The sequence below is a fragment of the Trichomycterus rosablanca genome, chromosome 21 (genome assembly GCF_030014385.1).
Source record: "Trichomycterus rosablanca isolate fTriRos1 chromosome 21, fTriRos1.hap1, whole genome shotgun sequence".
Lineage (NCBI taxonomy): Eukaryota > Metazoa > Chordata > Actinopteri > Siluriformes > Trichomycteridae > Trichomycterus > Trichomycterus rosablanca.
In genome coordinates this window covers 14774917-14788837 of record NC_086008.1, presented here as the reverse complement: position 1 = coordinate 14788837, position 13921 = coordinate 14774917, and the positions used below count along the sequence as shown (strand labels likewise).

The 13921-nt window shown below is 37.5% G+C and overlaps 1 protein-coding gene across 1 annotated transcript in view; it reads left to right on the top strand.

Moving 5' to 3' along the window:
- The window catches only part of parp8 (poly (ADP-ribose) polymerase family, member 8), a 72577-nt gene that overhangs the window by 20147 nt on the left and 38509 nt on the right, over nt 1–13921 (top strand). Inside the window, exons 3-6 of the mRNA XM_063017628.1 lie at nt 4125–4162; nt 9087–9176; nt 11769–11839; nt 11964–12032. Of these exons, the coding sequence (XP_062873698.1) occupies nt 4125–4162; nt 9087–9176; nt 11769–11839; nt 11964–12032 (268 nt within the window). The remainder of the gene's footprint in view (nt 1–4124; nt 4163–9086; nt 9177–11768; nt 11840–11963; nt 12033–13921) is intronic.

Below are 13921 nucleotides of genomic sequence, written 5' to 3'. Positions count from 1 at the left end.
GTTTGCCTCATCTGAGGATAGAGAGTGGCTGTGCTAAAGGAGTACAACATCCGTCAGCATTACGAAAAATGCAAAGGACGTCCCTGGAAGAGATGACGTCTTGAAGGCAGCACATGTTGCTCTAAGATCTCAATGTACTTTTCTGCATTAATGCTGCATCACAGAAGTGTAAATGACCATCGCCAAGGGCACTGACACAGCCCCATACCATGACAGACCTGGATGGTCCTTTTAATCTTTGGTCCTGAGCACACGGCATTTTGCCAAAGTAATCCCTCACCAATGTGGTTCTATCAGCTATTGTTGAGTGGCGGTTCTTGATGCAGTGCTGTCTGAGGGATCATAGATCACTGGTGTTCAGCTTAAGCTTGTGCCCTTCCTCCTGATTCCTTGAATGGTTTAATAATATTATGCACTGTAGAGGGAGAAATATGCAAATTCCTTCCAATATTTCTTTAAGGTTCATTGTTTTTAAACATTTCAATCATTTTCTCACACATTTGTTGACAAACTGGAGATTCTCTGATCATCTTTGCTCATCAGAGACTCAGCCTTTCCTGGATGCTGCTTTTGTACCAAACCATGATTACCATCACCTGTTTGGAATCACATCATTATTTAGTTTTTTCACCTCATTACTAGCCCTAAATTGCCCCGTGTGTTGCAGGCCTGAAATGCAGGAATGGAGGTTTATTAACAAATGAAATGAAATGAAATACATAGTTCATGAAAACATGAAATATGTCAGGTTCATTCTGTCTGTAATCAAATAAAAGTAAATGTAAGGAGCACTGCATTTTTATTTTATTTGCATTTTCCATACTATCCCAACTTTTTTTATTTTATTTGGGGTTGTAGTACGTACAGTTTAAGTGTACGATTCTGGACGCAGCCCATGGTTCCAGTTAAAGTCCCAATAGCATCTAGCAAACTTCAAGTGCTTATTTGTTTGGAATGATAGAAAAGCTTTTTACTGGCTATGTTTACATAATTAAATTCACTTTGATTATAGATTCAGACTAAAGGGTTTATATGTACCCTTTACTTTACAATCAAATCAAGATCTCCATTTACATACACTTGCATGTGTAGAGTACCACTTAGTGTACACGTTACCATGACAACAAGCATCACTTGGGTCAATTCCTGTAGCACACCAGCGATGAGATTCTGAGCTCTTGAGTTTGAATCTCGGCTAGTGCCTGAAGCAGACAAAATTGGCCTCTAGTCTGCTGGGTGGAAAAAGACTGTACTAATAAAGGGTGGGGCTGTGTAAGGACCTTGCTTGCACAGAGCGCAAAAAAGAAGTACCCTTTATTTCTAAGGGTAAAGAACAGTAAGCACTTGGCCATGCGGTTTAATGAAAGGATGTCTGTTGGCACACTTGGGTGATTTTACTGCCGATCCATTAAACCATGTCAAAAATAAACAGTGCTGAGTCATGCCAATTCAACAACTCCCATTAAGTGAAATCACGCTAGCACACCAGAGCTGGGATTTCCAGTACATTATAGTGGCTACATGAACAACGATTGCCTGTTTTTTAGTGGGTGGGACAAGCCGGACCAGGGTTCCTCATAACTGGTGCAATTACGACCTCTGTTGGCTGATTGATGGCGCCTGTTGAATTGAGGAATAATGCTGATCAGGGTGTGGCTCTCCATGCACAAGGCTGAGCTGCATATGAACTCTCCTCGTGCAGGTGAAAAGATGCAGTCAGTACTGCACACATGTTGGAGCTGTATTCATAAAGGTGAAGTGTAACGCAATAGGAGAGGCTGTCCAACTTTGTTTCTTGTCGAATTGCCCGATTGCGTTATGCTTCCTGTCTACCAATGCCAATCCCCGCTCTGATTGAGGAGAACGAAGCTAACCCACGCCCCCTCCGACACGTGGGCAGCACCTACACTTTGACGAGTGCAATGCGGATCAGCACTGTGTACGGAGAGACACACCCTGACAGCACTCTTTTCCCATCTCTGTGCAGGCGCCATCAATCAGCCAGCAGAGGTCATAATTGCATTAGTTATGAGAGAGACCGTATCCGGCTTAAAATCCCACCCCTATCTGAACAACAGACCAATTGTTGTTCATGCAGTCGCCCAGCCGGGTGGCAGAGCTGAGTTACAATATGATGTATTTGAAAACCCAGCTCTGGTGTGCTAGCGTATTTTACCGCTGCGCCACCTGAGTGGCAACAATTTCTACAATTGTGTGACACACACTGCCTCTGATGTGTGCACAGTACACCAATCCCTTCTTAATCTCCCATACGTCTGTGGATTTGCACATGCGGTCGGTTTCAGGTACGGAGAGCCATGGCCCGATCTCTGCGCTCTTCTACTTTCTGTACAGGCACCTTGGGCAACCAAGGTCCTTACACAGCGGCATTTGTCTGGTATTTCCCACCCAGCAGACTGGAGGCCAATTTTGTCTGCTGCAGACAATGCAAATTGGGCCTGCTGGAGGGCACCCAGCCAACCGGTAGCAGAGCTGAGATTTAAACCCAGGAGCTCAGAATCTTTACGCTGGTGTGCTAGGGGATTATCCTCCTGCGCCACCTGGCCACCCACAAAATTTCATTTCTAAGGGTAAAGAACAGTAAGCACTTGGCCATGCGGTTTAATGAAAGGATGTCTGTTAGCACACTTGGGTGATTTTACCACCGATCCATTAAATCACGTCAAAAATAAACAGTGCTGAGTCAAGCCAATTCAACAGCTGAGTACATTTCATTGTTGTAGATTCTGAGTAGGTTAGTTTTATGGCCTGACTGATATAAACATTTTGCAATTTATTATTTTGACCTTTTTGTTGAAAAATGCATGGACGTCCCTGGAAAAGACGACGTCTTGAAGGCAGCACATGTTGCTCTAAGATCTCAATGTACTTTTCTGCATTAATGCTGCCGTTACAGAAGTGTAAATGACCTTTGCCAAGGGTACTGACACAGCCCCATACCATGACAGACCCTGGCTTTTGGACTTGTTCCTGATAACAGTCTGGATGGTCCTTTTCACACAAACTGATGGAGTTTTTAAATACCGTGTCCACTCACTGTCCACTCTATTAGACACTCCTACCTAGTTGGTCCACCTTGTAGATGTAAAGTCAGAGACAATCTCTCACCTATTGCTGCAGTGTGAGTTGGTCATCTTCTAGACCTTCATCAGTGATGACAGGACGCTGCCCATGGGGTGCTGTTGACTGGATATTTTTGGTTGGTGGACTATTCTCAGTCCAGCAGTGACAGTGAGGTGTTTAAAAACCTCCATCAGCATTGGTCTGTCTTATCCGCTCACACCATGTCATTGCCACTGCAGTGCTGAGAATGATCCACCACCTAAATAATACCTGCTCTGTGGTGGTCCTGCGAGAGTCATGACCATTGAAGAACAGCATGAAAGGGGGCTAACAGTGTGTAGAGAAACAGATGGACTACAGTGAGTAGTTGTAGTTGTAGAAGTGGAGCTGATAAAATGGACAGTGAGTGTAGAATTGAGGAGGGGTTTTTAATGTTATGGCTGATCGGTGTATAGAAGATCAATAAGTGCATGTTAGTTCTCAACTTAAGTGCTTAGTAGTCATCTTCTGAAGACGTTAAGCAACTCACATGTACGAACAGACAGCGGTCGTTCGTTCCACCACTTGGGCGCTATTACAGAGATTAGTCTTGATGCCTGTTTTCCTTAAGACTTGTGGCTCAGAGGATGTGTGGTACAGAACGAGGTTTTTTAAGTTCTCTAAGGTAGCTTGGCGCTGGTTCATTTTGGTTTTGAAGGCATCATTGAAGAGAACGCATCAGTGGGGTGATGTGGCAGTGTTTGGATTGGTTGAAAACCAGGCGGGCAGCTGCGTATTGAATCTTTGCAGGGTTTTAATAGTGGACATGGGAGCACCTGCCAGTGGGGAGTCGCAGTAGTCCAGCCTTGAGGCTTCTATAGAGAGAAATGGACGAATCTTCTTGATGTTGTAGAGGAGAAACCGGCATGATCTTGTCATGTTAGCTACATGAGTAGAGAAGGATAGTTGGCTATCCAGGACAACACAGAGGTCCGTACATTGTCAGATGGTTTATGACTGACCTCTCCTTACGAGACTCTCTTTTCTCTTTTATGTTTCAGGGTGTCCTACTCTGTTCACGTCTCTGATGATTATCCAGGTAACTACCTTTTTTTCATCACTCTATTTTTTTTAATTCAGCAATGAAATTAGAAGATGCTAAACATACACTATATTGCCAAAAGTATTCACTCACCCAATCACCTTCATGGCCACAGGTGTATAAAACCAAGCACCTTGGCATGCAGACTGCTTCTACAAACATTAGTGAAAGAATGGGTCGCTCTCAGGAGCTCAGTGAATTCCAGCGTGGTACCGTGACAAGATGCCACCTGTGCAACAAGTCCAGTCGTGAAATTTCCTAGCTACTAAATATTCCACTGTCAACTGTCAGTGGTATTATAACAAAGTGGAAGCGTTTGGGAACGACAGCAACTCAGCCACGAAGTGTTAGGCCACGTAAAATGACAGAGCGGGGTCAGCGGATGCTGAGGCGCATAGTGCACAGAGGTCGCCAACTTTCTGCAGAGTCGATCGCTACGGACCTCCAAACTTCATGTGGCCTTCAGATTAGCTTAAGGACAGTGCGTAGAGAGCTTCATGGAATGGGTTTCTGTGGCCGAGCAGCTGCATCCAAGCACAATGCAAAGCGTCGGATGCAGTGGTGTAAAGCACGTCGGCACTGGACTCTAGAGCAGTGGAGACGTGTTCACTGGAGTGACGAATCACGCTTCTCTGTCTGGCAATTCGATATACGAGTCTGGGTTTGGCGGTTGCCAGGAGAACGGTACTTGTCTGACTGCATTGTTCCAAGTGTAATGTTTGGTGGAGGGGGGATTATGGTGTGGGGTTGAAAGGAAATCTTAATGCTTCAGAATACCAAGAGATTTTGGACGATTTCATGCTCCCAACTTTGTGGTAACAGTTTGGGAATGGCCCCTTCCTGTTCCAACATGACTGTGCACCAATGCACAAAGCAAGGTCCATAAAGACATGGATGAGCGAGTTTGGTGTGAAACTTGACTGACCTCAACCCGATAATTTTTTAGATTAATTAGAGCGGAGACCAGCCAGGCCTTCTCGTCCAACATCAGTGTCTGACCTCACAAATGTGCTTCTGGAAGAATGGTCAAAAATTCCCATGAACACACTCCTAAACCTTGTGGAAAGCCTTCCCAGAAGAGTTGAAGCTGTTATAGCTGCATCATATTAAACCCTATGGATTAAGAATGGGACGTCACTCAAGTTCATATGCGTGTGAAGGCAGATGAGCGAATACTTTTGGCAATATAGTGTAGTTTGGCTACAGACAACTCCAGAATTACTGGCATAGAAAGTCTTTGTCTGTTGTTTGCATCTAATTGTTTGCCAACAAAACGACATTGAGGCTTCTTTTATAATACTTGGCATTGCTAGACCGTAAAGGGAAGTAATTTGAGAGCCCTTCTTTATTCAGAGTTTGTCCTACATACGCCCTGTGGACTCACCCAATTCGCCCCACTCAACATGAATGAACACTTCTCATAGACATACACTCATTGTCCAATTTATTACAGTTACACCTGTCTTGTAGATGCACTATATGGGTATGCAATCACTGGTTGAAGTCCATATGTTGCCCTTTCTACCTTATCCATTAATAGAAAGGGACTCCTATTGGACCCCCATGGACCAGGTACTATTTTAGGGATTTTCTAACACCACACCTTGAATTACACCGATATGGTAATGACATGGGTACATATCAGGGCCAAAGTTTCTTCATTTTAGTCCATTACTTAATAAAAAAGAGCAAACCCAGAGGATACAGATTCTCCTATAGCTTGTAGGCTAACGCTTAATCCTGCCTGCATCACATCGCTGTGCATTTAGCTTTGCATAAGAATTCTTGCCTCTCTGGCTTAGTCTCGTTTGTGAGGATAACCTATAAAAAGAGGATTATTCAAGAAGCCATCAGCATTTCGTGGATTTATATTTAGTGTAGGGGGAAAATAGCCTGTGCTAATTTAGAATACATACAGCCATGTGATTATCTTATCATGTCTTCTGCTAGTTGTTGTACAGTGCTCAAAACAGGTGGATTATAAACTAGCTGACTCTGGCAACATGACTGTACATGTAATCACGTTGCTTAATTCAGGGTGTCTGCAAGCACAGTAACCCATTATTATCCATATAGACATGTGTCTAAGTGCAGGTCAGCTGCAGTAAAGGAAGCAAAATGCACTTAAGTTGGATATGACTAAATTATGGGGAGAATTGGGGAACAGGCATTAAAAATGGGTATTTTTGTGATTTTGTGTTGAGTCCATGTGTCCAGAAACCATATATTTGTGCAGTGTTTCCTGGCTCCTATATTCTTTACTGCTAATTATAGTTATTATTCGTAGTCATTTCTTTTATTTATTTAAATATTATTTCTTAATTATTACAATTATTAATGATAATTTAATGATATTTAAGTATTGTTTATCCTGCAGTTATTTTAGTCAATTCTTTTATTTATTTAAATGTTAATTGTAAGTCTTATATTAATCTGATTATTTATTTATTTATTTATTTTATTCTGATAGTTGTAGTTATTATTATTAAGTAATTGTTATATTTATTTCATTTTTATTTATCCTGATAATTTGATCATTTTTATTTAAATTTTATTTCTTTTGATAATTGTAATTATTTGTAGTATTTTTTCTTTATTTAAATTTTATTTATCCTGATAATTGTAGCTGTTATTATTAGTTAATTAATTTTATTCATTAAAATTTTATTTATCTTGATAATAGTAATTATTATTTTTATACATTTTATTATTTATTAAAATATGATTTATTCTGATAATTGTAAAGTAGAATCATTTTACTGTTTATGTATTTATTTTATTCTGATAGTTGGTTATTATTGTTAATATTTATATTTATATAAATGTTATTTATCATGATAATGGTAATTATTATTTTTAGTTAATCCTTTTATTTAAATGTTATTTATTCTGATAATTGTAGTTATTGTAAGTTAATCTTTATAATTATTTATTTCATTTATTCTGATAGAATAATAATCTGAAAGATAAATTTTTAAAATGATCAGAGTAAAGTTAGTTAATCCTTATATTTGTATAAAATGTTATTAAATAATAATGATAATTGTAATCATTATTTTTAGTTAATCCTTTTATTTATTTTTTATTTTATTTATCATGATAATTGTTGTCATTATTTTTAGTTAATGATTTTATTTATTTTAATTTTATTTATTCTGATAATTGAAATAATTTTGTTAATCAATTTTATTTATTTAAATGTTATTTATCATGATAATTGTAGTTATTATTTTTAATTAATCTTTTTATTTATTTAGATTTTATTTATCCTGATTTTTTTTATTTTTTATTATTCCTTTTATTTTTTTTATTTAATTTATTCTGGTAATTGTAGTTGTTATTATTAGCTAATTCTTATATTTATTTGAATTGTATTTCTCATGATAATTATAGTTATTATTTTTAGTTAATCATTTTTTTATTTTATTTATCATGATATTGTATTTAACATTTTTATTTAATCCTTTTATTTATTAAAATTTTTATTTTACTTCAATTTAATTTACTTCATTACTTCATTATTTCATCATCGAAATATTTTTTAGTGAATCAATTTTATTTATTTAAATGTTATTTTTCCTAATAATTGTAGTTGTTGTTTTTTATTTTTTATAAAAAATTTTTAGCAATTTTCCCCCCTAATCTAATCGTAACTAATTACTATTATTATTATTATTATTATTATTATTATTATTATTAATTAGCGTTACGCTACCCCTCTACCGATACTACCCTTCACTGCTGACTAAGGAGAATCGCAACTGACAAACTATTACTTTTAGTTATTTTTTATTTTATCTTGATAGTGTAGTTATTATAACAGTTAACTCTTTTTATTTATTTAAACTTTATTTATTCTAATAATGGTAGTTTAAATTATGTTCCAAGTCAAAATATGCCTGTTCACAAGCAGTAATACAAATCCGTCTTGTTTTGCTATCTGAAGCTCGGTTAAATCAGGAACAAATTGCTTTCTCTCTGATACTACATCACACTTGAATGTGAACCGAGTGAACCTCTTATAACAGACTGATTTTATCCACACCAGAGCGTGATTGCTGTTCTCGTCTGCTAAACCCTCAAAGCCAGACAGAGTCGATTTGGGATCAATTTTTGCCCCTCCACTTTTTCTGGTCTAGTAACTCATAAGTGGTATAACATACAGACATCATCTGAACCACTGATCTGTAATGCTCTATTACACTTTGAATTATCTGCAGTAATCTAGCTTTAAAAATACATCAATATGAAGCGCGATCTTCAAAAAGCAGACCCAGGAAAAAACTACATATTATTATTAGTTAATCCTTTTATTTATTTACATTTTATTTATCCTGATCATTGTAATTATTTTAGTTAATTTTTTTATTTATTTACATTTTATAGATCCTAATAATTGTAGCTATTATTTTTAATAAATCTTTTTATTTATCCTGATAATTGTAGCTATTTTTTAAACAAATCTTTTTATTTTATTTATTCTGATAATTGTAGTTATTATTCTTACTTAATTCTTTTATACAGTGTATATTTAAATATTATTTATCCTGATAATTGTAATTATTTTTAGTTAATTTTTTTATTGATTTACATTTTATTTATCCTGATAATTGTAATTATTTTTAGTTAATTCTTTTATTTATTTATTTAAATTTCATTTATCCTGATTATTATAGTTATTATTTTTGTTAATTATTTTATTTATTTAAATTATTTTTATCCTGATAATTGTAATTATTTTTTTACTTAAGGCTGTTATTTATTTAAATTGTATTAATCCTGATAATTGTAGTTATTTTTTTACTTAAGCCTGTTATTTATTTAAATTGTATTTATCCTAATAATTGTAGTTATTATTTTTATATAATTTAACTTAGTATTGTCCCTTTAATTTAATAAATGTTTGTTGTTTCTTTTTCAGACAACACATATGTCTCAAACTCTGAGAACGACGATGAAGTATTAGTTACCAGAGACCCCATTCCAGTTATTTTTCACAGAATTGCGACAGGTAATGCAATAAAGCTCAGCAATATATGTATTTATTCTACTTATTATAGAAATTCCATTTTATTGTAATGTATGTTATACATTTACATTATTATGAAGATCTATCAAATTACCCAGTTGTATCTTTTCTTCACTGTTGCATGCCCCATCCGACACATGTGCAGTTGCCAATTGCTTCTTTTACCTCGTCAGAGACGGAGTCTCACAGAGAGCAGTACCGCGTATAGTCACGCACTGCTCTCCATTATTCACCATCTGTAGACAGGCGCTTTTGACCTGCCATTAGAGGCCCCAACTATGGCAGTAATTAGTAATTACCATCCCTCCTAACAGACACAGCCAGTCATGTCCCCTCGGGCAGGGGCAGGTCTAAGGGGAGGGCAGCAAATCTGTTTCCCTGTTCTATTCCCTATGGCTATTTTTAATATGTAGTAAGACTAACAAATCAATCTCTACATCTGGTGACGGGATCTGTGTTTAATAATAATTTAATAATAAATCTGTTTGAAGATTTACCTCAGTTCACAGCTCTGAGTCAGTGGCCTGATTTTAAATTAAGCATGACAAATATAACCTGCAAGACTGTTAAAACAATTAGCAAGATAGCTAATTCTTCGGTAACACAGTCACATGCTTTAGACACCCTGCAGCTTTGTGATGATGATAACAGGACAAAAAAATAAATATGCTACAAGTTTTAAGAGATTTAGTAGTTTGTTATTGGTGCATAAGATTTGGAGTGGGTTTTTCTGTTTGTGGTTATTTTTAATTACCTGATGGGGTCTGACCTTTTTTGTGTTATGTTGGATCCATTGACATTATATTGAATCCATTGACATTATTTTGGATCCACTGACAGTAAGACCCATAATATATTGAATCTATTGACCTTATATTGGAGCACTGACAATATGACCCATAATTTTTTGGATCCATTGACATTATATTGGATCCACTGACATTCTGACCCCTAATATATTGGATCCATTGTTATTGTATTGGATCCATTGACATTCTGACTCCTAATATATTGGATCCATTGACATTCTGACTCCTAATATATTGGATCCATTGACATTGTGACCCCTTAATATATTGGATCCATTGACATTATATTGAATCTATTGACATTATATTGGATCCACTGACATTCTGACCCCTAATATATTGGATCCATTGACATTCTGATCTCTAATATATTGGATCCATTGCCATTATATTGGATCTATTGACATTATATTGGATCCACTGACATTCTGACCTCTAATATATTGGATCTATTGCCATTATATTGGATCTATTGACATTATATTGGATCCACTGACATTATATTGGATCCACTGACATTCTGACCCCTAATATATTGGATCCATTGACATTGTGACCCCTTAATATATTGGATCCATTGCCATTATATTGGATCTATTGACATTATATTGGATTCACTGACATTCTGACCCCTAATATATTGGATTCATTGAAATTATATTGGATCCATTGACATTCTGACCTCTAATATATTGCATCCATTGCCATTATATTTAAATCTATTGACATTATATTGGATCCACTGACATTCTGACCCCTAATATATTGGATCCATTAATATTATATTGGATTCATTGACATTATATTGGATCCATTGACAATATGACCCATAATATATTGGATCCACTGACATTCTGACCCCTAATATATTGGATCCATTGACATTATATTGGATCCATTGACGTTCTGACCCCTAATATATTGGATCCATTGTTATTGTACTGGATCCACTGACATTCTGACTCCTAATATATTGGATCCATTGACATTCTGACTCCTAATATATTGGATCCATTGACATTATATTGGATCCACTGACAATATGACCCATAATATATTGGATCCACTGACATTCTGACCCCTAATATATTGGATCCATTGACATTATATTGGATCCATTGACGTTCTGACCCCTAATATATTGGATTCATTGACATTATATTGGATTCATTGACATTCCGATCCCTAATTTATTGGATTCATTGACATTATACTGGGTCATTGACATTCTGACCCCTAATATGTTGGATCCATTGACATTATATTGGATCCATTGACATTCTGATCCTTGCTTTATTGCACTAAATCGGGAGGAATATGGTTCCAGCTTCATTTCTTTTTTACAGATTCTGTTTTGATTGGAGCAGGATTAACCCTAAACCCTAACCTTAAACCTTAACCCTTTATGAAGTGCCCACTACCTTTTCACCCACTTACTTTAATCTCAAATCATTAACTGGAATTAGCAACTATTAAGGTGGTTAATAGACCGTAATTGTACATGCATTTTCCAGCCTGCTCTTCATAAATTAGTGGTTTCCATTGAGTGTGGTTGTGTTATTTTGCAATCAATAAGCCTACTTAATTAATTTTAGTGTAAAGTCAATTAAGAATTTGCAGTTTCCTAATTAGGTTTAGTGCAGGAAGTGTCCGCAGGCTGATTAACGTCGGATGTTGGACATAGGGCGAATAATGTTCAATCCAAACTTTGATTAAACGGCTCATCGGGTTTTGATAATCATCACTGGTTTCAAATTTACTGCAGAGATTCGGATCAGTAATGATGCCACCAGCTGTCTTTCCATCAAGTCGAAACTTCAGATCGACAAAACCACAGTGAGTCTGATGCTAAAGATTAACATCTTGGTGGTTTGATAATGTGACTAGTAAATAATGCCACAAATCTACTATTCAGTTCTGTTTATCTGATCTTAATGTTTTGATTATTCTGATCTTGTAGTTCCATTTCGCTGTAGAAGAGGATTCAGAGGGTGATAATGACTCAGAAGAGTTCTACTATGGTGGCCAGGCAAGTGTAAATGAAATATTTCTTCTTATGTAACCGGAAATATTAGGCAGCAAGTGAACATCCTCAAACTTGATGTGTTAGAAGCAGGAAAAATGGGCGACAAGGGCCAAATTGTGATGGCTAGACGACTGGGTCAGAGCGTCTCCAAAACTGCAGCTGTTGTGGGGTGTTCCCGGTCTGCAGTGGTCAGTATCTATCAAAAGTGGTCCAAGGAAGGAACAGTGGTAAACCGGCGACAGGGTCATGGGTGGCCAAGACTCACTGGTGCCTGTGTGGTCCGATCCAACAGACGAGCTACTGTAGCTCAAATTGCTGAAGAAGTTAATGCTGGTTCTGATAGAAAGGTGTCAGAATACACAGTGCACCACAGTTTGTTGCGTTTGGGGCTGCAGACGCTGACCAGTCAGGGTGCCCATGCTGACCCCTGTCCACTGCCGAAAGTGCCAACAATGGGCTCGTGAGCATCGGAACTGGACCATGGAGCATTGGATGAAGGTGGCCTTGTCTGATTAATCACGTTTTCTTTTACATCACGTTGGTTACATGGGGAACACATGGCACCAGGATGCACTATGGGAAGAAGGCAAGCTGGCGGAGGCAGTGTGATGCTTTGAGCAACGTTTTGCTGGGAAACCTTGGGTCCTGCCATCCATCTGGATGTTACTTTGACACGTACCACCTACCTAAGCATTGTCGCAGACCATGTACACCTGTTCATGGAAACGGTATTCCCTGATGGCAGGATAATGCGCCCTGCCACAAAGCAAAAATGCTTCAGGAACGGTTTGAGGAGCACAACAACGAGTTTGGTTTCCAAATAAGTTCGATCCATGGAGGCCCCACCTCGCAACATACAGGAGTTAAAGGATCTGCTGCTAACATCTTGGTGCCAGATACCACAGCACATCTTAAGGGGTCTAGTGGAGCCCATGCCTTGACAGGTTTTTATCATACAAACGAATGTCTGCACGAGTGAGTTGCTCTCAAACAGGCCGACTCATTGGAGGAGATCCATTACAGTAAAGTCAGAATAAATGAACTCGATTTAGCCTCACTGGGTACATTTTCATGACTCATAGCAGATTTTCATGAATGATTAGTGGCCGTTGTCTGAATGAATATGGGTCCTCTAATGCTCTCGGTGGCTGCGAAGGCACACTGGTACTCACTCACGGTAATGTGACCCTATTACGGCTTTGATGTTCCCTCTGATTCTGGGAGCTTTCGATCAATGTGGACTGTTTTATCATCATTATCATCATCATCACTGCCTCTGGTCATCTGGAGGATTATATTTTTTCTGCTTTAGTCTAGTGAAGAAAGATTTTGGGGTAAAGGTAGAGATTTACTGTATATGTCACATACTTTTAGGGGGTCTGTAGACCATTTTGGGAGTCTGTCATCATTCTTAATTACACCAGCTAGTCCAGTAGGCTGCAATCAAATACTGTAAATGACTAATCTAGTCGTAGTCAGCTAGAACTTTATCTCTCTTGTCACTGCCACCACCCCAACCTCCAAATTGAGGTGGCCCGGGCTGTCAATTGCTCTCCTATGCTGTGAAGAGCAATTGATGATCCTTGATGTGATTCCAAGCAGGTAATGTCAACAGGTGATTATACTCATGATTTGGTACAAAAGCAGCATCCAGGAAAGGCTGAGTCTTTGATGAGCAAAGATGATCAGAGGATCTCCAGTTTGTCAACAAATGCATGAGAAAATTAAAGTGTTTAAAAACCTCAAAGAAAGATTGGAAGGGATTTGCATATTTCTCCCTCTACAGTGCATAATATTATTAAATGATTTAAGGAATCGGGAGGAATTTCAGTGCGCCAACCAAGCGCCCTTGAATGACATTTGTTAGATAAATTTGACACACTATGCTAATA